Raw genomic sequence first — 24,587 nt, forward strand, 5'->3', positions numbered from 1 at the left:
AGTGCTATTAATAACCAACTATTATGTTCCTTAAAGGAAAAATGTAATTGTTGCCATAATAAATCTTCATTACAGGTAACATGAGTTAAAAATGATTTGTATATTTCCGGTAAATTTATTACTGTAGATACAAATCATCAAATTATCTTGAATATATTAATAAGCCACCTTAAAGTAATGCTTATAATAATTAAAACAGCAACTGCATGTTTGCAAAAATATAGGCTACGTGCTTTTGTTTTCGTAACATTTCAACGAAGATAAAACAAGGTCTTATGCTACATGTTCTGTGAATAAACGTTAAACTTTTAACATTTACAGGGATGTGGCAATTTATATCATATTTTTTATTGAAAATAAATGACTTCACTTGATAAATTTATCATACATTAAAGGTGCATCTCACTCTGGTTCAGTTCAGCTCTCCGAGAACAATGAAGTCTATCAGATGACAGCATCTACATCCGAAGATTACTGATTATTGTGGAGGTAAATTTCTCAGGAAGTATCGATTTTAAGGTGAGAGATGAAGCTAGTATGCATGGGTCACCTACTTAGAAACTCAACTTGACAACTTGAAATTAACATGACTGACTTCCTGTGTCATCTATAAAACTGGTAAAAAACTAGCTGACCCAACTTGGTCAACTCATTCTTTGCCCAAAGGCCAACAACGCAACTACTTGTAAAATAATAACCATATCACAAAGGGTATCAAAAGTAAAATAATTTCTGAAGGAAAGGTGTAACTTTTCAAGAGATGGTTGGCAGGGTAGTGATGAGCCGTGCCAGAATTTCTTTGTTGCAGGAATACAAAATTTCCCTTCTAGCTAAGTTCCAGTAAATTTCATTGGTCAGAATAAAGATAACTTAATTTAACTCACAGATACATCCCTTATATTATGAACAAATTAACTGCAATAACTACACCTGAGCATTTACACACACACACACACACACACACACACACACACACACACACACACACACACACACACATATATATATATATATATATATATATATATATATATATATATATATATATATATATATATATATATATATATATATAGTTCCTCCATTTAATACCTTCAACGGTTGTTTCTTCTGCCCAGTGTCGATATCTTCAAGACTGTTTATTAGGGGGAAGATACATGTTTATATCTTCAAGACTGTTTACTGGGGGGAAGATACATGTTTCATTTACAATTTGCAGATGTTTCAATATTTTTAATACAAGTACAATGACACATAGTGGCATTATATGAATAGTGGATTTCCACTGGAAGGCGCATCTTATTCCCCTGCTGTGACCTGGGTGACAAGACCCATGTACCTAAACCGCCCACATATGCTTTCCTCATAGCTCTCTACAGGGCACAGAATGTATGTGTGTGTGTATTAATGGGCTGGCTGAGATTCATTTCTTCTGTGGAGCACTCTCCTTCCTTTGGTTCCTAGTGGCATGTAAGTGTGCAACCTGTAGTCTCATTAAGGAGGGGAGAATGAAGTCTGTACATTGCTGACACTATAAGGGGGCCCATGTTCATGGATACTTACAGCCTCCACTATTTGTAGTTAGTGGGATTCCATGTACAGTATTTTGGTGTTATCAGATTGCGTCTGAAGGGTTTGCTTTCAGTCAAGGGCGTCCACAGTACTGGAAGATCGTGCCCTTGTTGCAGTGGGCTTGCAAAGTCTATGCAGAGTAGTGGCAGTGCTTCCACCACAGTAGTTGCTAAAGGCTTGATACGAGCATATCCCTTGAAAGCATTTAAGTTTGCATACCACGCTGGTCAAATCTCCAGCTTCTCCATATTGGATTGGCTTGTTCCTCATCACAAGGAAACTAATCAGGTTAGGGTAGCAATAGATCCAGAAAGAATCGGTAGAATTGGGGATGGCTCCATTTGCAATTATTCATTTTATACCTTATGTGGATGATTGCAAGCCCATCACAACTAAGGCATCACCTTCCAGTGTTATGTTGGCACAAAACAAAACTAACCCCTCAGACACTATTGGATAACACCTAAATAGTGCACAGGGAATCTCACCATCACAAACAAAGAGTGGAAGCCATAAGTATCATCAGAAATGGCCAACAAACCTAGGATTTCATTCTCCCTTGCTCAAGGGGACTACAGGATGCCCACATAGAAGCCCTCAGGAACCAAACCGAAGCTTGTTGCATTGTGGGACAAATGCACCTACACATGATAACCCTAACTACCAACGTGACCAAGACCAGTAGTAAGGAACAGCTACCACGCCTATGCCCCAACATCACGCCCCTATAGAGTGCTACAAGAAAACCATAGGGTGGCAACTCTGGAGTAGTAGATACATGCTTCTTCTCACTCAGACTACCGACATGGGAATGAGAAACGCCAACCATTAGCAATTTAATTTTCATGACATCACCACACGCCATAGTATCAGGATTAATAAGGCTTTAACATCTGCAGATTGGAAATAAGACGTGTACCTTTCCTCCCCTGTAATCTTAGTCTTGAAGATATCGCTACTGAGAAAAGACACGGCTGTCGACTGTTAAGTATTTAATGGTAGAAAACATATTTTATCCTTATCCCTATAAGAAGCTTACCAGAAGATAAAAAAAAAGGGAATGTATAGGCAGGTACAAAATGTATACAAATTATTCATTGCCTGTTAATCATTAAAAGACCTTTACACTTCACTGGACATTTTGTTGGAGTGTCAATCTACTGACCTGTCTTTACTAGACTTCCTTCGGTGGGGCGCTCTCGAACTTCTGTTGCAACGGCTGTAGGGTCCTGCTGGCTATGTTCGTCTGAACTTCGGTACAGTGCTGCAATCGTGGCTGTACACTATAAATAAAAGATTGAAATTGAACACATTTACATATTTCAATAGGATTAAATCATATCTGACACATAAAGTACATACTGAAATATCCATCCACTCAAAATTATCTTGGGAAAAAACTAAACACCTTGCTAGTTAACATGAATTCTATCTTCAATCACTTGCATGCAAAACAAATTAATATTTTAATATTAACAGAATACAAAATAACTATATAGTATGAAAAAATACTGCTAGGTTGTAAGCCTTCAGAGGAAAAGCAAATTAGATCAAGATGCATTATAGTACAAGACAAGATCCAATCCCCATCCAGTAACAACTGAGCCTCTGTGATGGGGATCAGGATTTAATAAAGACGGAAAAGCAAATCCTATGGATACTGTATATGAATTGGAAACAGATGGAAAACGATTCTAATTTTTTTATAAGAATAAGGAGAGGTTTTGTCCTTCATCATAATAATAAATAAATTCACTGCAATCAGAGCCTCCTAAAACAGAGGTGGAGACCTAGGTTACCAAACCACATGTAGCTTATTCCTACTTTTGTAACAAAACATGAGTCTCATGCTCCCTCCTACGATAGTGAGCAGACTGAATTTTTGGGTGGCAAAAATATTTAGGACCGGAAAGAGGATCCCGTCCCTGACAGTGATCAGCCAGTCTGCGGAATTTATACATTACTGCCATGATCACGAAGAGGCCATAACGTTCAGGTTACTCTTGGAAGATGGCCTGATAAATCTCTCCATCGCCATCTATAAAGGCTCTGACTCAACCAATACGTGAACTAAAAATTTCCCCATGAAGGCAACTTTGTGGCCAAGTATGGGTATTTGGTTGCCCTAGTGAAAGTTTCTAGATGTTCAAAGGATATAAGACAACAGATATCCAGAAGGAAAACCATTTTTAGAGCAAACTTTAATGCTTGGTAAAGAAATATATGGGAGGATATCCTCGAATTGTAAAAAGGCATTACAAAGGAAAAAACTTTGCACTGAAGACAACAACATATTTACTTTATTGACTCTCATATAAAATGTATGTCACGGAAAACTTTCTTCAGTATGTATTAAGTCACAATTATGACTTAAATTTATCCTGACCACTCCAACTTCCTTCCACTGAGAGGAAAGCATGCCAAGACCTACTCTTACAAAGTTTTCCTCATTAGTTTTTAGCCTTATTTCTTTGAACAAGAAGTTGTTCAAAAGACATCATGCAGTTCCAATTTTAGCTTTATAGAAAGGAACTGAACACTCCCTATTTACAATTTACTTATCTTAGGACAAGATATGTCCTATCTATTTTACAATGTTATCTTATTTGTTCTCATTAACCTAGTTTGTTTTTCTTTTTTATTTCTCCTTCACAGTTTATTTTCTATCTCAGCAAATTTGGTTAGCAAAATCTACAGTAATCCAGCATACGGTTTGGTCTCTTAAACCCACAACATCTGAAATAAGGCTAATCAATACTTAGCCCATAGAGACCCTTTTCCCTAAAAGTTGCATAGCAGTCTCTCTTGCAATCTAATTACCTGTCCTGAGGTTTGCCCACCTTTGGTCCAATTTTCATAATAGTCCAGACAACTTTTGTGTAACCCTGGTAACCAGCAGACAAGAAACAAAAAAACACACACACATACTGAACTAAAAACATGACGTCCTTGGTGGAGGTAATCTCGTTGATGGTAATAATGATTATCTTATACCCCTAATATTACTGTACCACTGAACCAACCATTGACCATGAAATTTGTGAACAAACGTTGTACCATTACTATTACGACTAAAATTGTAAATATAGTTAGCTTTTAATACCTTTAGTACAGTAATCTTTATTTTTATGATGCAGTTACTTACCTTGAAAAGACTACCTGATTTGGTGCCAACGAAGAAATTTTGAGGCCAAGCACAGAATACTTGTAGCACATTAATTCTGTCAATTTCTAGGAAGTATCCTCCCACCCGGGCCCTCATCAAATATCTTATGAATTGAGTAATGGATAACTTTAATGAATGCAAATACATAGGTTCAGTTTTCATCATGGATATTCTTCAATGAGGGGGTGGGTCTATTATCAGTAGTTCTCTTACTCTCCATGTGATTAGAGTGATGGATTCCAACAAAGAATAGGCCCAGGTCGCTTACACTAACGCCTGGTCATTCTGGTATAAGGTGCACTGATCACCTGTTAGCCAATCTAAGGAGGCTTCAAGAGTTCTGGACGATCTTCAAAGCTGACAACTTTCTCAACCTTTTAGATTTATGGTACTGACTTAAGGTTAATTCCTGACTCGAGAAGATTCGATTTAAACTTTTTAGTATTCTGTAAAAATTAGTCTTTCGTGAGGTCAGAATTTAACCGTCAGCACTTTGACCTCACGAAGACTGAATTTTCATACAGATACTAAAATATGAGGTTACTTCTCACCTCAAGAAGACTTAATTTTTATGCAACTATTAAAAAGAGATTAATTCTGACCTCGAGAAGACTGGAGTTTTACACAGCCACTAAAAAATATACTCACAACTGCCTTGGTAATGCTACGCTTATCTATATCTACACTTACCTTAAGCTTTAGCTCTCCATTAATGAAATCTTTTTTCTCCAACTGGAAACTCAGGCCAAGTTTTGATACTAATAGACCATCTGTAATCTTTTCTATTGGGTAATGTATAAGATGCTCTTCGTCAGCCTGTGAATAAGGATAGTTTCAAATGAGAATAAAGAATTACGATACAAAAAATTCCACTAGGATTTTTATAGAAATTAATTTAAACATCAACTGTCATACATGCGGATTCTGTACTGACTTTTAAATCATTAAGCCAAGCAAGCACACACGTAATTTTACAACAAAATAATTAAGATGGCTAATCATCATTTTCCTTAAGTATTACTGTATTTACAATGAATAAACAAATTAGCATTAAAAATAAATGTACATTTTCATCGGTGTACTGCAACACCGTCACACAATGCAAACCTACTATGATCAAATCAATCAATTTGCCTTTTTCATACATTTACAAACATTAAGTATACTTTTTTTTTTTTAGGTAAGAGCAACAAACACTCCCAATCTTGATCATTTTAGTGCATTTTTGATCTTTACAAGCTCTCATCATCGTCATCATCATCGAATACATCTTCCGTTCGCTTTTTTTCCCTTTTTTTTATACGAGGTCAGTCGTAAAAAGTTCTCTCCACTCTTCTCTGCCCTGCTCTCTTTCTGCCTGAACGTCCTATCTTTTACAGCACTACGCTAAGTACGTACCTGGACACTTTTGTTTTTATGATTCTTGTGAAATACTGCACCAGTTTTCAAGGCAAAAGTTTAATATTTCTTTCACGGTTAGACAGTAATGCTCCCTTTACAGGTACACTTTTACTTCTTCATTAATGCACGTAAATGTCCCTTTTATGACTACATGATGATGCAGGTTTAGCAATTACTTCAGGGTGAAATAATTTCTCATTACCTATTTTTCTTTTGCAGTTTCTTTGCCCATCAATGATGGATTTTCGAGATTTCCTTTCATACTTGTTCAGAAGAATAATCAGTTTACAACTAACTCCTTCAGTCTCCAATTATAAACTTTTCTTTTCCATAAACTCTGCACTCTGATACGTCACATTTATCTTTTCATTCATGTCCTCTGTGAAGCTTTTTGCAAGGATCTCACCAAAAGAAAATCTACTTCTGTCTATTATCAAAGCATCATCTCTGACATATTTTTATGTAGACAGTTCATCATCATCATCGCCTTGTACGCTGCATAACACAGGGCTTCGTGAAATTCCTCAAATTATGCTTTTCTTATGCCTTGTGTTCCACAAGTCTCCGCTCATCTACAGCCTCCCTTCTCACAGATCTTATACAAGTAGATCTAGGTCTTCCAGTTGTTCTAGTGCCTACAGGAGCCCAACTGACACTATCATGTACTATACTATTCTCCCAGGGGTTATGCAAAGGACATGTCCAAGCCATTTCCATATATCTTTCATCATTACCTCATCTACATACGAAACTTCCGTAATATCCCGTTTGAAATAATTTTTCACTCTATCCTGCCATCTGCCTCCTAATATTAATTCTTCTTTAAACTTTGTTTTCAAATTGAAACCTTTTAGGTATAGTTTCACTGTCATACCATGATTCATTTCTGTATAACCTTACGTTTTTATTGAATTTAGAAAACTGTATAGTTTAAACGTCAATATGTACATAAATCTGCCTGTTGTAAAATTGTACTTACCATGGTCTTCAATTTTTTTATTCTACAAGAAAACAGTTCTTAATTGTCTTTAAGAACGGCCCATTTTCTCTTTAATATCTCTAATACAGATCTATGATCTACAAATAAAACCAAATCTTTAGTCATATAATCTTGCTCTACTCTAAGATATGAGCCATTCACATAAAAACTGGTAACTGTCTTAATGTTAACAACCACCACTGAGCTGGAAGACCTGACACCAGACTACCTTACAAGAGATCCGAGAAGTCTAAGGTTCCTTCACCCAACCTCAGCACATATTCTGGTTTTCATAAACCATTCTTCCAAATGAATGGTTGTTTAAGCACTAAATGAAACAATAAGGGCAGGCAATTTCTATACCACTGATGCTCTCCTAGGTTGCTGAATTTTTCTTTCGTGCCTTACACAAGCATCTTAAATCAGGTCACTTCCTTTTCTGATAACTAGAATACACACAGAAACTGATTTAGTACTTGCAATAATTTTTTACACCTACTTGGCAATGGACGAGTTCAAGCTTGTTCAACTGATTTCTAGTATTTTATGTGGGTTGATTAACCACAAGGCAATAAAAACGGCATAAATTTTGTGACTAGGTTCATGGAGGTTGAGTTCTTGATTTCAAACAGCTTATTGTTGTTGATGATGTTACCGGAAACCTAGACCTAACTTGATATGACCGGAAAGTATACAGAAAATTATATTCCTGTTACAGCTATTCATTTCCCCAAAGTTGCTGTTGGTCTTGGTAGAGCAATGGAGAGGATAAGCTGATAGCATGGCCAAGCGAAGGCCAATTTCACAGTGCTTCTGCTCAATAATTTGCTCTGCGCAAGTAATAAATTACTTGATTCTCAGTCGTTTACAACTGTTAGGGATAACTCTAACTCTATGCCTACTTTTTTAGCATTTAAAAAATACCTTCTCTAAAGTTGCCCAAAAACTAGATACTGTTGGCAAGGCTTCTGGTATTTAAAGAGATGATCTTTGTTATACAGTACCGTCATTGGAATACTTTTATCCTGTCATAATGCCGCAGTTTTTTTGAAATTGCAGTTTCCTTTTCCAATTATGGTAATTATGATCTAGGCCATGGCCAAACGATATTCCGATTTATAATCCTCCATGTATGTATCGATAGAGAAAGGGGAAATAAATGACAAGTGTGCAGAGAGAGAGAGAGAGAGAGAGAGAGAGAGAGAGAGAGAGAGAGAGAGAGAGAGAGAGAGAGAGAGAGAGAGAGAGAGAGAGAGTACTTTGTAGACGAGAAATTTGCAAACTGTTACTAAGTTTAAAGATGAAATGACTGAAATACTACAACTCATCCATTCTTTTTATATTTGAAGTCTAAAACGGTTTTCTTTGCACGGTTACTGATGCCAATGCTCGTTAGCTTAAAATAAGCTGTAAAACTACAATAAAGTTCCATGCACCGTTAATTTAGTTTTCTGGACATGTACTGCTGTTTATTCACACCCTGTCTGTATAACTATCATAGTCGTTACTTTTTTTTGCATTTTCTTTACATTTTTCAGTTTTACACATTTAAGAATTTTATTCCCTAGACGCCTGTTTGCAAGTTTACGGCCTCTTCAGCTTGTTCAATATAATTCTTGTTAATTTATAATATAAATGTGATATGAAACTTACATTTTTACTATATATCACCATTTTTTAATTTAAAATCCTACAAGTTATTTTACCTTCAGGTTGTGAAAGTTTACAAATAATTTCTTATGTGAACTCTTAATCGACATGACCATCTGTGTGAATCCTAAATTTAAGATATGGCCTATTTATACCTTAGCTATCACAACACTCTGCAGCATCAAGCTTCTTCCAGTCTACTTAACTATGCTTATCCCCAAGAAGTCACATACACATAGAGCAGAGATACTTGCCTCTTTGTCATTTATTAACCAGACTAGAGCTGCAGCAGGAATGGATGGGGCTGCTATGCAAGTTAGGTTGACGATGTTTCCAACAGCATAGTGGGCACTAACTTCTCCCTCAATGTTGGGCTGCTCGTCAGGAATAACTGGAATAAAAAGTATTGACATCAGATGCAAAATGAGACATATACTAACTGAGCGAGTTACCAATTCCAAGGAAATTAACAAGCGCATACGACTATGGAAAAATTAACAAGAAATCTCAGAGTAGTGCTAAAGTATTGCATGACGCCAACCTGCTTCTTACTTACAGGATACCGATTAATGAAATGAAAAATAAGAAAATTTTGTTGAAAGTGAAGTGAAGGACTTTTTTTTATTGCGAGTAATGAGTTTCAAAATATATTTTTACAGTTTAAATACAATGTGACAGATAAACCAATTCCTGATTAAACAAACTGCCTACAATCCAGTCTTTTCGAAAGGGGAAGCAAATGAAAAAGCACGACAGATGAAGGCAGTATTCAAAATGAGGATGGATAAAGCTAGTGCGCAGGTTTAATCACTTAGGAAGGGCTGATGACATCAACAGGGCTTCTAATTTCAAATAAATTTAGTCATCTTGACAGGATTACCTTTAGAAACAGAAATGGAAACTAGTAAAACAACAGATGCACTAGGATAAATACTTTACAAATAAATAACCTTGTTTTAAGGGATATGTACTTCAATGCAGGCACTCTGGGGGAACATTCGCTGCGATAAAGACATAAAATCTACTTCAACGCTGCAAGCACACTATATACAGTATTATGCCTTAGTTAATTGGGCTGTCAAGTTAAATGGGTAGAAAACCTACTTCACGCACCTGCAGAAACAATAATGTTTCACAAATTCAAAACAAAAGGCCTGCAACACTTACCAACTACAGTCATATTCCTAGATTTGAAATCAACCTTGAAGTCTGGCCAATCCAAGTTCACTTCGCATTTGTAAACCCCTGCTGCACTTAGGTCTACCTCCTTCAGTACTATTGTCTCAGGATTTTGGTCAGATTCCTGGAAATTACATCTTTCATTAATACAAAAACAGTCAGAAAGAATGATTTCATCCGAACACATTTTATTCAAATTATTGAACTAGGAACGGCAATTAGGGATTGCAAACTTCCACCGAAGCAAAAGAAATTTTACTAGTAATATTTATTCCATATAATTTTATTTAAATTTCTAATAATAACATATAGTATCTCGGGAGCGGATGAACGGATTTTGTTTAAATGTGGTGGAAATATTCATGGACTATCTTCCTCCGTAGGGTCAGCTTATGATGAATGTTGATGAAGATTCAAGGTGATTTATGTGGCAAAATGCAGCTAACTCTTCAGCGCTACCCACAGTGTGTTATTTATCTGGAGGGATCACCAAACTAGTATTTTTACAATTTACACCAAAATCTTTTCTTTTCCCAACAAAAGCCGAAGGTAAGGGGAAATCCATTCGACAACGTTTACTTACTGAAAGTACAGTATCTACAGTAAAATATGTACGGCTTTACAACTTACTTTGGAAATACAAATTTTTACCTCTGCAAAATGAAAGAGCCCGAGGCCAATCATGTTACCTATGATCGTATATATAAAAAATACCTTCGGGGAAACGTTTCCATTGTAAATCACATAACTGCACTATAGACTACATCTACTACTTAATGCTAAATGAAATGAGACCCAGAAATTTCATGGCTTAAAGAAATACAAAACCCACCAAGTATAAGCCAATTAGTGTTTTACTAATTGGTATGGACTGCACCACATGAACCATTTCCACAAATTATCAGCTTTTTCATTTTACAATGACCTTCTTCTCCGGCATTACGACTTTCTTGCCAGAAATTTCGCATGTGTTATGGGCAAGTTTAGATGAAAGAACACAATCAGAAGTCCTCTGACAAGCCAAGGAGATGGACAACTCCCATTAACCTCATCTGCACCCGTGAAATCTAAACAAAAGTTTTAATTTCACATTCAGAGATGGCAACATTAGCTTAAGATCATACGATAAAATGTGGCCTATGCGAAGGTTACGCTAGATAAACCTAACAAAACTAATTTCCTCACGAATATGAAACTGATAAAGGCACAGTGACTGAGGATCTGCTTCTTCTGAAAGCAAAACAATAAAAAAAAATATATTTGTAATGCATCACTTACCAGAACCTCAACTTTGTCGTTCGGACTGATTAGTACTTTGGGGTCTTCTCCGGGGGCATATCTGCAAATAACCAGTCAGTATTAGCTTGGCACAGAGCAAACTCCAACTTAAAGACAAGTAAACTAGGCATTATGCATTTATAGAGATGAGAACATATCAAAAAGCACAAACTCACCCACGAATGTGTATATGTATGTGTGTGTATATGTTGTAAGTTTTCTCCACTTACTCATCTTGTTTTAGCAGTTACATGATAAATTTATAAGTGGTTATTCTGTTCTTTGTTTTCCCTGTAACCATAATCCTATCGATGATATTGGCTTATTTCTGAAATATATAACATAAACATGCATATCTATGCACTTAACATCACCCCATCAAGTTTCAATTAATATTAGTGAGAAATCATTAGTTCGTTAGATAAGTAAGCTCCAAGTGAAGGTAAAATTCACTTAAATAATTAAGAACAGGACTGTCTTCTCCTTAAATGCATGCTATACCCGTAAATGTCAACTAGTAAATTTTAAAGAGCTTTCTAGTGTTCATTTTTTTTGGCAGTGTCGAATGTACATTTTTTCGATCTTTTGAGTTATCTGCATCGACGTATGGTGAGAGAGACAGACTTGATACTTTGCTGAAACAGATCAACGATAAAATCACCGTTGATACAGATAACTCAAAAAAATGGAAAAATGCATACTCGACACTTTACCAAAAAAGGGGACGAAACGTTCAACACCCCTGAGAAGCTTTCTCCATCCTCACCTGTAGATCTCCATGTCGTCGTGGTACCACTTAAGCGCGTAAAGCTCGCTGTTGCCGATGTCGTAATGGCACTCCAGAGTCACGTTCGAATGTCTGACGGGATGCGGCGGAACGATCACATCTTTCACGGGAGAGGACGCGGCTGCACCTGCAGAAGGAAAACACACGAGTGAGCGACGTCACCTTTTTTTTTTTTTTTTTTTTTTTTTCCAAAGGAAAACGTAACAAAAATTATGTTTCAGAAGGAAAACACAGTAGTGAACGACTTTAGGTCTTCTGCTTTTTTTTAACACTCAGAAAAACATGAGAAAAATAAACTTCAGGAGCATATGTTTCAGATATTTTAATAACAATAGCGTCAATATACAACCCTTACTGAAAGCTTTGATAACAATATTAACAATGTAAATCCTAGAAATGCTAGGAAACTAATCTAAAATCTTTTTTTCAAGTGAGATCGTCATGAGAGAGAGAGAGAGAGAGAGAGAGAGAGAGAGAGAGAGAGAGAGAGAGAGAGAGAGAGAGAGAGAGAGGATTCATTCCAGTGTGCAACAGACATTATTTTCTATTCATTGACCCCTTTTAAATAAATATTATTACTCCACACAATTCATTAAATTTTAAAAATTATCTGTGAGAGAGAGAGAGAGAGAGAGAGAGAGAGAGAGAGAGAGAGAGAGAGAGAGAGAGAGAGAGAGAGAGAGAGCATTCATTTTAGTACACAACAGAGTCGTATAAATTATTACTGACTATTCACTGACACGACGTTAAAAAAAATATTACTACTTCAAACACGTAATTAAACTCTTAAGAGATCCATTTCCATATTATTTTTAGAATTAGCTCCTACAATCATGATACCGTCAATCCCAGAAGGTTACTAGCGAAGGTCACCGAATATCAGTAAAGAACGATAAGTGAATCAAAATGAGGCCCAAATTCTGGTTCTACAAAATAAAGCCACATACGTCATACTTCATGATATTAATCATTCTTAGAAACCAAATTGTTACAAAAGTCTGAATTACTAGACAGAACTGAAAACCTTCTTCCATAATCACACACACACACACACACACAACTAACATTAAAGAGTAATGTTACGCATACAGAATACACGAGAAACGCCCTAATCCTTTAGGCAAATTTGAAACTGAATGCGTAAACGGATATTGCACCCAAAAATGAGGTAGCATAATAAAAACATCATAAAAGTTCCTGTGCAGAATACTGATAAACATGAAACTCTTTGTACCTTATTCTGGGGCACGTGTAAATGAAACTGAGTCTATTTAAACACAAAAAATCACTACTTTCCTGCCTTGCGTTATTACAGGTTTTTGTTTACATATATTTGTTAACTCCTATTTGCATGTCATTTGCTTCTCCAAAATGCTTTTTTTTTCTACAAGACAGCGATGCAGAAGTAACAAATCAGCAATTGGTAATTCGGATCATTTGATTAAGGACTTGAAGTTTTAAGGATCATCTGGACAGTACTCAAAAGCGTTCTTAAAAGTATTTGTCATACTAAGCCGTCGATATTTTCAACGAAGCACTGACGAATAATTTCCCTTCGTCTGGATTTTTTTTTCCAAGAAATATGATATTCATTACTATTCACAAGTTACGTAAAAGTATTAAAGACGGTGTTGTTGACCGACTGATTATTTATGCAGTTCTTTTAAGCGTATGCAATTTGTATGTACTTGTTAACAGCTCTTTCGTAAAAATTATACACAATGCAAAAACCAATGAAAATTACCTTCATTAACAACATTCCAAAAATCATTTACTTTTTCTTCTCTGTAAAAGAACGTAAAATGAGTTTACTTTCATTTTAAAACTCCACCGCATGCGCTTGTCTCTTTTTATTTTCTGAAAAATGGTACAATTTTTAATTTTCTTTTTTTATTTGGAAATTGTCCTATATTTTACGTAACTTTTGGCACATTTGCTAGTGAAAAACGTTCAGTATTTAGCCAATATTTATCATGAAGCGATGAAGTACAATTTATCTCAGAAACTTTGTACATAGTTTTCGTATTCCACATTTTTTAGTTCGGATTCTCTTATAATACTGTATATATTGGCAATATTAAGGGATCCATTAGGTAATGGACCAGGTAAAATAAAAGTTTGGGTAAAGTAGAGCTCTTGTAAGAAAACCCCAAAAGTTTTTAAGGTAAAATTTTGTTCTTTTCGTTGTAAGACTGAAATTTGTAAGTGACACAAGTTGTACTTCGTGATATTAATTATTCTTAGAAACCATATTATTACAAAAGTCTGAATTCCTAGACAAAACTGGAAACCTTCTTCCATAACGACACACACACACTATTAATATACAACCATGATAAAAAAAAAATCTTACAATCTGACTTAAACTTCCGTCGCGCAAAATTTGGGCAGATTACATCTACCTCGTTACACGGTGAAATAAAACCTGATTTGGATTACCAACTGGCAAGGTGGAGTCCAGACTTAAGAAAGGTAAAACCAGAAATCAGAAACCCGGCGGCAGCGGCTACAAATGAAGGAAGTGAATAGCGACACTGCGGCAAAGAGTCAGCAGCATCAACAAAAGACCTCTCACATAATATCGATCACGGTCCAGGCTGGTCACTCTATACAGGTCAACCTCTGTGAGTATCTTCTTTACTAAAAACAAAATAGGAGACTCCCAGTGAACTTACGTTATCTCTCTCTCTCGATATATATTTATATATATATATATGTATACATATATATTTATATATATATATATATATATATATATATATATATATATATATATATATATATATATATATATATATATATATATATAATACACATATACATACCCGACATCGACATTAATCTGTAGTATTGTCAGTAACTACAACTAAGACTCAAGAAGAAGACTGTCATGCGTATCGTAGTGGTAGTTATACTGTATATATATATATATTACATAAAATGGAACTATCTTACAAAGAACAATCCTCTTCCTGAGTATATATATATATATATATATATATATATATATATATATATATATATATATATATATATATATATATATATATATTATATATATACATATATATATATATATATATATATATATATATATATATATATATATATATACATACATAAAACTCAAGTTATCTCTCTCTCTGTCTTTCTTTCTCAACCCGACACCGACATTATCAATAACTACAACTAGGATTCAGGAAGAAGAGTGTCGTGGGTAAGGTAGTTATAAATATACATACATACATACATACATAAATACATACACACACATACATATAAACAAAGCATGTGGCTACCACGAACATAAAACAAGGACGTGAAAGATCTTACGTTTTTACTATGAGGACTGACAATGGCCATATACTGTTAAAATTTCACATCACGTTTTAACTCACGTGACAGAAATTATATATATATATATATATATATATATATATATATATATATATATATATATATATATATATATATATATAATATATATATATATGTAAAACTGAATCACGAAAATATGGAACGTGATGAATATATAAATAAAGATAAAATCCACGAAGGAAATGGAAACACTGGAGTGCTGCGAGGCCTTTCGACGCTATGAGTCTGTTAAGTAAAGGACATAGCGTCGAAAGGCCTCGCAGCACTCCAGTGTTTCCATTTCCTTCGTGGATTTTATCTTTATGTATATATATATATATATATATATATATATATATATATATATATATATATATATATATATATGGACATAATTACAAACACACACAGTAAGAACGTTGGAAGAAACCAACCACCCGTCAAGAAACTTACGCTATAAAAGAAAACTTATGACCCTCCCGGGACTGGACAGCAAAATTCGACCTTCGACCTCTCACTATGTAGGTACGGCCTTTTTTCATCACAAATACTAAATACGCTGTTATATTATTTACATATTTTGCCCCTTTCCCTAAACATAAGACACAACTTAATATGCAACCTTTGTTCTCTTCATATCTCTCGTTGGGTATCGTTTAATAATGAGTAGTCCTTTAAAATGGACTTTAGAAAAGCATAGAACTGAGTATGGTATTTTGGCCAAAGGCTAAGCGCTGGGACCTATGAGGTCATTCGGCACTGAAAGGGAAACTGCGAGTAGAAAAGTTTGGAAGGTGTAACAGGAGGGAAAACCTCCCAGTTGCACTATGAAACAATTGTTAAAAAAGGATGGAAAGTAAGACGGAAGAGAATATGAACGGAGGTACAGTCAAAAGAATGAAAAGGGGTTGAAGGGACGCTGCAAAGAACCTAAAGCAATGCCTACAGTGCAACGCAAGAGGTGCACTGACGGCAATGCCCAGCTACGGGAGCATGGGCCTCAGTAACGCTGCATGGTGAGGTTTTTACCTTTCGTTTCTCATCGTCACGACCATACATACAATACTCTTGTCCTTTTCCAGACCTCTGAATGAGTCCCGAAAACCTATTTCCCTTGGGTCCTCTGATAACTCATATTTTTGTTCACTTCGCCATTCATCATATCTCCCAAACCAATTGCTTCCATACATCGACTGTTATGGTTCTCTCTCTCTCTCTCTCTCTCTCTCTCTCTCTCTCTCTCTCTCTCTCTCTCTCTCTCTCTCTCCAATCGTGCATGTCCATTAAAGAAAACTGCTTCTTAATTGCAGCGTATCCTTTTGCTAAATGAACTTTTTCATTTAAACAGAGTAATTCAGGAAAATATTTACCGAAAAGTGTTCGAAATTTTAACGAAAAGAGCCGGACGCAACGGAAAACTGACTAAAATAAATAACGATAATATTCAGCGGCCTCAAAATATTAGGAAGGTAAAAGCGGCCGAAAAACCTAAACATCAATACTGTCAGATGTCTTGAGGGAGGACGACAGGAAAAATCAGCCGGATATATGTTGCCAATCACGTCTTGTTCACGTCAGAGAATTACGTGGAGAGCCAACCACAGACTCTGAGTAGGGTAAGAGACGTTGTCAGAATACGCTATATTTTCCATATTCCGAAATACTTCGCCTCACTTTTTTTTTCTTTCTTCTTTCATTGGTTTTTGGCTATGACCCATTAGCGCTTGCAATGATGAATAACTATGAAGTAACCTGAAATGAAACGAAGAAACATGGACCCTACTGTTTTCTAGATACACCGTACTATAAATTGGGGGAAATTTGTGAATCATGTTATTCAACGTATGTTCCAGAACCTTTCGCGACATCAGAACAGTAAGAGAACTAGTGAGCACTAAGAACACATATCTCAAAATAAATTAATAAATAAATAATCCACTGTCCTCTTCCTTTCACCAAAGCCCATCCCACCGCAATATTTCATCTAACCCTATCAATAACTTTTTTTATATTTATTTTGCCGCCGGCAAGAAATCCTATATCAACACCGGCATCCATATCAAAATGTAATGAATTCTTCCTTTTGTCTGTAACTTACCTTTTCACATTTTACTCAAATCTATCAACAACTTTCTGAGGTATCTCGAGAGCAGACAGACATGCAAACAGACACGGGTGAGCAGATAACGTCCGTCAAACTTCCTTTGCGGAGAATGATAAAACCGAAGGCGATTCAAAACTGAAAAGTCTCTGATTTCTTGTACCTGGCCTGATTTCGGCCTCCTTTCCTATAACTTCATCCTTAATTTTTAATTTTCACTTGGGTTACCTTTTCTATCTTCATTATAGAATGGGACTGATGCACAAATGCCAAATTGAACTCTTACAACCACCGAAGTTAATTCATCTGATCTCAGCTAATTTATGAATGGTCCCTTACCAGTTTCTCTATTTCATTTATTCAATCACTTCCTTTGTCGCTCACAATTTTACCATGGGCTCCCGATCAGTGACTTATTTCAAGATGTTCTGCACAATGTGTACCGATTTTATGAGAATCACGAGCCAGAATGTTAAAAAAAAAAAAAAAAGTTGAGTACATTCCGTTTTAGAAATGGGATGTGATACAATAAGCATCAACAAGGTAACACAAAGTAGTATCTTGTTAAGGTGGACTCGTGCAGCTTTTCAATGTTGCGTTTGAGAACGAATATTCGCAAAGGAAAATTAGAACAAATATTTCAACTGAAAATATATAATAATTTCATTAGTCATTTCCAGATTTCTTATGCACACACTCCCGTAAATCATACCATACTAGTATACACAAATTTATAGATGTGAACGTTTTACGTAGTTATCTTTTGTCATAGGATACTCCTTTTGGTGTCGTGCTTTAAAGTGTAACAGCTGTACATTACTACAGTACCCCAAACAAAAGGTAAAAATGATGAGATGTAGTTGGAAAAACACCAAGAAAAAACCATCATGAAATATACGGACTCATAAAATCCAACCATTGTTGGATTAACTTAATTTCTTAAGAAATTACGAATATCAATAGAATCTTTCAATATCCAATTAACAGATCAGTCCTGCAAAATATCACTCCTAAGGTTTTCGACAATGTAATAACTTGGCCAACATAGGGAGACTGAGCTGGGCAGTGTCTTGAGTTATTTAAACAGGTCTGATTTTTGGAATAAGTATAATGAAAAATCATTCCAGACAAAATTCTCATTCGAAATATCCCAGTAAGCACACGAGAGAGAGAGAGAGAGAGAGAGAGAGAGAGAGAGAGAGAGAGAGAGAGAGAGAGATAATGGCTGTATTTTGTTACCCTACTGACATCTGTCCAAGCCCTAAACTATTTAAGAGGGAAATGTGGCTCACTGGGGCTCGATTACTTTGGACCTCACTGCGTTTAGGAAAAGATCAGTTTCATATATTCCTTTCCTCCTAACAAAAGTGACGCCTGTGGCCAAATTTTTTTATTTTAAACCTATATAAAAAATTACAAAGTACAGATATCACACTGGTTATATCATTTTGACTAATAACGACATGATTATTTAATTTTTATGACCGTTCATTGCAGATTTTTAAGCAAACAAGAACGACAGATATTTCTCAACAAGAACTCAACAGTAATACGCATCCCAAAGTGTAATATTATTACATGCCCGTTCAACGATGTTCCTGATAAATACAGACCAAAAATACAGGCCTTACTGATTTCACTTTATGAGTTCTAAGCTATCAAGGCAAGTACTGGTGCAATGTTTAAATTAAAGTTCACTTCAGTAAGATGGCAATTATCAGCTGATTTATGTTGTGTCTATTATTTCCATTCCACTATATAAAGAAATATAAAATCTAAGTAAGGCAAATTAATGAAAGGCTTTTCAATTGTTGATAAGCCCTACCACATTTTATAGCAATCCCCTAGACAACAATTACCTTGCATAGGGATTTTCACTTCTTTTGCTGGCACGTAACAATGGTCAGTTTTTCTCTTTTCGTCTCATTACGCAAACAAAGCAAAACTAACAATGCAAGAAAGAAAGAAATAAACTCGCAGGTCCACTTCCCTAATGGCTCGGTGGTCTTCAGAAACATCTTTACCCACTTCCAAAAATAATTTTCATTTCGTCCGCCTCCATCCTATGTCCATTAAATCTTATCCCTTTCCTTGCATTTCTTTTTTTCTGCGCATAAAAATGCTTCATTCGACGTCCACTCCTCCCTACTCCCGTTCGCCCTTCTCCCCAATCTTCTGCACACACCCCCCTCCTCTCCCCACCCCCATGGTCAGCATCATTAGTCCGTTTCCCCAACTCTCCAGCTCCCTCCAAAATACCATTAGCTGATCCTTACGTGGGGGGCACCCCCGTTTCTCCTTCTGACCCTATTCATAAATTCTTATTTCTCTCTCTCTCTCTCTCTCTCTCTCTCTCTCTCTCTCTCTCTCTCTCTCTACATATCTTTTCCCTCCTTTCTGTCACTTCTCTCATTCCTTTCTCCTTACAGTCCTCGGATCTTCCCTCTCATTCACCCCCTCGTTTCATCCATTCAGAAATAGCATTCCTTACTACCAATTCCGTCTTTATCATCGATGGCTCTCATTCATCAGCACTCAAGGAGCTTGTAAGGGGCATTACGTCTCCGGATTAATTACCGGGGCCTTGGGAAACGACGAGCAGGAGGTAGTAAAATTCCCTCTACCAATATATCCCGGCTGGCAGAAGTGGGTCCCTTCAGTTCCCCCTACAAAATGAAATTCTTTCATAACGACAACTTTTCCCTACGAATTTTATTTGGTAAATGCAACCTACAGCATCCAGGGAATATCTGGGAAGTCGCTCACTCTCGCTAATTACTGTCGAAAAGGCACTACCAATGTGTAATGAGTGAAGTAGGTAAGTAATTCTTTATGTATGAGCGTCGATTTTGCAGTCTTTTATACGCGGTGATGCTCAAACACTTCAACTCGCCCCTCTAGGAAAGCACACATACACACATGCACACACACACACACACGAACATATGCACAAACAACATTCGACCCTACTTGTCTCGAACTCAAATAGAGGCCACTTAAAATAAAGGAGGTGGAGGGGAATGGAGAGGTGGAGGCCAATGGTCGTAAGATGACTGTGCTATTTTTCAATCTTCACTTCTCACAATCAATTTCGTTATGGGAAGAGAGAGAGAGAGAGAGAGAGAGAGAGAGAGAGAGAGAGAGAGAGAGAGAGAGAGAGAGAGAGAGAGAGAGAGAAGCAGGGTTGCAATACGTGAAGATGACAATATAATAAACTTGAAGTAATATGGCAGAAAATAATCCACACTGACGTAAGTCAGGTATTGCAAAATGAAAATATATAGTAAGGCAGTACAGAAAGCTTCTAAAACCTGTTAGCAAAAGTTTTTACTGAACAACCAAATAAACATTTTTTTTTTTCAACCACTCACTTTCAGACACTGCAGTGAAGTTCCTTGAAAAATGTGAAAAAGCAAAAATAAGATAGAAACTGAAAATAAAAAGGCACTGAAATATAGTATTTTATTTGAGATTCATGCGAACAGCACGAAGAGGAGGCGCCTGGTCAATTCCAAGGAAAAAATAAAAGAATAAATATTTCACCAAACCACCAAAGGCACAAAGCATCCTTCATACTTTTCAAAGACTAATTTCACGTGCAGTAATTGTCTTGTGTTCTAAACGTTTCTCACATAAAACGTTAAAACCACATTGTTAAAGACTTGAAGTAACAAGCAAAAAATGAGGGTGGTTGTCGACAGGAAGTAATTTAATTCTTAGAGGAGCAAGAGGTTAACTGACACTGTTTAAGAGGCAACTTGTTTTCATCATTCATTTTTTTCTATGTTAAAGATCAAATAAAACAATTCGTTAATTAATACTTTCGTCTTTGGTAGTAGCTGACGTCAACAGAAAAGACTGACCCGCTTCTCCCACGGTCTTAATCTTTTGAAACAAAGATATAAACGCAAGGTATATGCTTTCTTTTTACAATGGAAAAAACATTTCGCCATCTACCATGAAGCAATTCACTATCTTCCTTAATTTCATCGCGTTTAGATCAATGAGTATTATGCGTACTATGGCTAACAGAGTTGTCAATAACGTACTCATATGTAATTAAATAAATGACAATAATATTATAGTTATGGTACAGCTATCAGAACTGTTCTGCATTTAAAAGTTGTACTGCAGATTGGCCTACAAGCCCTATTCAAAATCATTATCTCATAAATTCTCGTGAATTACAGATTCTATGGGATTGAAACATTAATTTTTTTTTATTTATCTACTGTCCCATATTTCAAACTGTGAGGAAGTGTTTATTTCACTTCTCAATGTTTACAAATATTTTTCAAGGAATCTGTTTTCTCAAATACGCAGAACATGATCTATATAGGTTGCACGGCTTCATTTACAAAACAAAGAAATAAATATTTTCTGACATTAATAAAATTGTTTTACATAAAACATAATTAGTAATCATTACATAATTTCTTAAGTCTTTCCGTTTAACACATTCCAGAGTATGGAAAAGGTCAAAATAACGTTCACATACCCTATCAAGCATTTTGCTTCCTAAATTGAAGAGGTACAAAATACTATTAAAAAACCATATCATGTTAACATCAATAAATAACGCTTTAAATTTCATATTATAGTTCATTTCGGTGCATGCCACTTCCTATCTAAAGCCAACACTGGATCTCAACCATAGAAAACCAACACGTGGTTATGTGGAGAGTAAATAAATTAAAACACTTTGCTATTTTTTCGAGTGCAAACTACTTACTCTGAAGTCAAGTAACACCCAGCTGTTTTTGTGAGTCACGCATTCTTCATAAAAACAACACTTTCTAGACGCCTCACTTTCCCCGGAAAGAGAGGCACAAAAATTGTCGTAATTCTGCCAGATTGAACGTAATACCACAACACTTGGCGAGGTTAACAGTCGCCGGATTGCTCTATAGAATGCACGATTTCCCGCATCTTCCTTAAGTTCTGGAATGCTAGCCCTCCTTCAGTTTACGGGATCTTGCAACGATAGATCCTTTGCATGTCTATTCTTCCGTTCTCATTACTCAATTTTACATTACTTGTTAATGTCATTAGGATTACTGTTCCATCCGCCCCACCACAAGAAAATCAATATCTTCAATCCTAGTTTTACCGTCCACAGAGAGATAGAGAGGGAGAGGGAGAAACAGAGACACCTAAATTTCTCTCATTTCTAACTCCAAACCTTGAAGTTTTATAAAATATACCATGTGTATTGATAAAGGTATATTGGAAACGAAAAGATGCAAGGAAAAAAATCGATCCAAGTGTTTCCCTACAACGGTGGAACCTATTTAAACTTGAACTGCACTCTCTATGACTCAGAAGTCAACCTAATGCCAAGCCAACACACTATCTTAGAATTAAAGCACATCTATGAAATGTATTTGAAGAAATACATGATTCAGCAGCGGTTAAGATACTTATCACTTCAAGTATCCTAAATGTATTTCATGTCTTCCGCAGTTTAATAAGTAGAAAGCAAACAAGGATGTATATTTTTGCGTGGATTAAAAAAAAAAAATCGTTCTAGCGTAATCTCGTATCGCCCTTCCAGAGTGGAAAAAATAATCGACTCCAATTCGGCAATTTTAACTCGAGACCCTCTGGAATTTAATTCCAGCGTTTTCCATGGGACTGCACTTAATCGCTGCATCTACTTTTCCTTGCCAGTAATTCCAGCGAATGAGCTCCAATCCTTTTCCCTGGCGCGAGAGAGCGAGATGAGTAAGAAGAGTTTATTGCGCTGAATGGCCATAATGGGAATCGTCTGAGCACGTGGGCGAGCCAGGAAATTCTACGGCAACAAGAAAACAAGATAATTTTAAGCGGAAATCATTTGGATTTTGGAGAGGATCATGAAAATTCCCCATAACGCACTGGTTACATGGGGAGGGAAATAAATCTTGATGAAGTAAATGACAGAAAGAATTGTGTAAATAAGATGGAATGGTAAGTGGGGAAATAATGATAAAGGAAAGAGAAAATTTCGAGAACACTATTATAACAAGACTATTAATAACGACAATAATAACACGCTAATATTTGTGCACTAACTGACCTACAAGTTTCTCATATTTCCCGATATTAGTCATATTTTCTATCTTGTCACACAAAGCAGACCACGATACTAATCAGACCCGGTACAATATTAAAATTCCTTCATAAAATCAATACTATATATATCTTCTTATCACATTAAGCAATGTCGGACTGTCCAAGAAGTACCTGACATACGGACCTCCTAGACCGAAAAAAAAAGAAGCAAAAACACGATCTGAAGATTCATAATATCAAACGTCTCCTTGCACTACAGGACACAAGACATATTCATATAACAAGAAGAGAGAACGAAATAGCAACGGATATGTGAAGACTATATTCTATATCTAAGACAGCTTCCAGCCATTTCCTTGTACATACCCAACAGCAATGTGACACTCAACTTTAGAAATGACAAACCGCAAAATCAGGCGCCATCTTCCAGCAAATTATGGTGAAAATAACTTTCTCCTGGAGAGTCCTGATACCTAGAAAGGTTTTGTTGCATACAGTATTGTTTTACGAATCTATAATGTCACACAAGCTTTCACGAAGAGAAAGTAACACCAAGAAGTTCACAGGGTAATGCTATGTTGTATCGCTTGCAAAGAATGCCTTTCCGGTCAACTCTTATTTGCTTTTCCATGAAATAATAATGCCATAATTTTTCCTTACCTATAACTATTTTTCATTACCATATTTCCTTAGATACACAGCTTGCTAGTATGCATGCAATGCGACTGCAAAAGACGAAAGAAGTTATTTTAAAATTTCTCGCTGGTTTTTCCAGTCCTAGAAAAACTTCCAATTTGCTGGACACCCCTGCCATTTGTAAGTTTCTCCCACGAAACCTTTAGTTTTAAAGTTGTCTTACTCTTCCCTGCTGCTCCTTGTTTATTGGTAGCAATTCTGATAAGAAACAAACCAAAGGTTATTTTGAGAGGTGCAAGATGATCAACTTCTATAATATTAATAAATTTATAATTTTTCATTTATATTACCAAGCAGTTCAGCATGACTATCGAGATACAATCTCCCACAGAACTTGTCAAGAAGCTACAAAGGAGTTGCTTAAAAA

General features: G+C 35.9%; 1 protein-coding gene across 8 annotated transcripts in view; it reads right to left on the bottom strand.

Moving 5' to 3' along the window:
• Positions 1 to 24,587, bottom strand: part of LOC136835460 (cell adhesion molecule 2-like) — a 267,781-nt gene that overhangs the window by 3,926 nt on the left and 239,268 nt on the right. For all 8 annotated transcript variants that reach the window (XM_067099009.1, XM_067099013.1, XM_067099016.1 and 5 more), the window contains 6 exons: positions 11,992 to 12,139; positions 11,226 to 11,286; positions 9,936 to 10,071; positions 9,023 to 9,159; positions 5,429 to 5,554; positions 2,738 to 2,855 (listed from right to left, as the gene is read on the bottom strand). In XM_067099009.1, coding sequence (XP_066955110.1) covers positions 2,738 to 2,855; positions 5,429 to 5,554; positions 9,023 to 9,159; positions 9,936 to 10,071; positions 11,226 to 11,286; positions 11,992 to 12,139 — 726 coding nt within the window. The remainder of the gene's footprint in view (positions 1 to 2,737; positions 2,856 to 5,428; positions 5,555 to 9,022; positions 9,160 to 9,935; positions 10,072 to 11,225; positions 11,287 to 11,991; positions 12,140 to 24,587) is intronic.

Source organism: Macrobrachium rosenbergii, chromosome 55 (assembly GCF_040412425.1).
Source record: "Macrobrachium rosenbergii isolate ZJJX-2024 chromosome 55, ASM4041242v1, whole genome shotgun sequence".
Lineage (NCBI taxonomy): Eukaryota > Metazoa > Arthropoda > Malacostraca > Decapoda > Palaemonidae > Macrobrachium > Macrobrachium rosenbergii.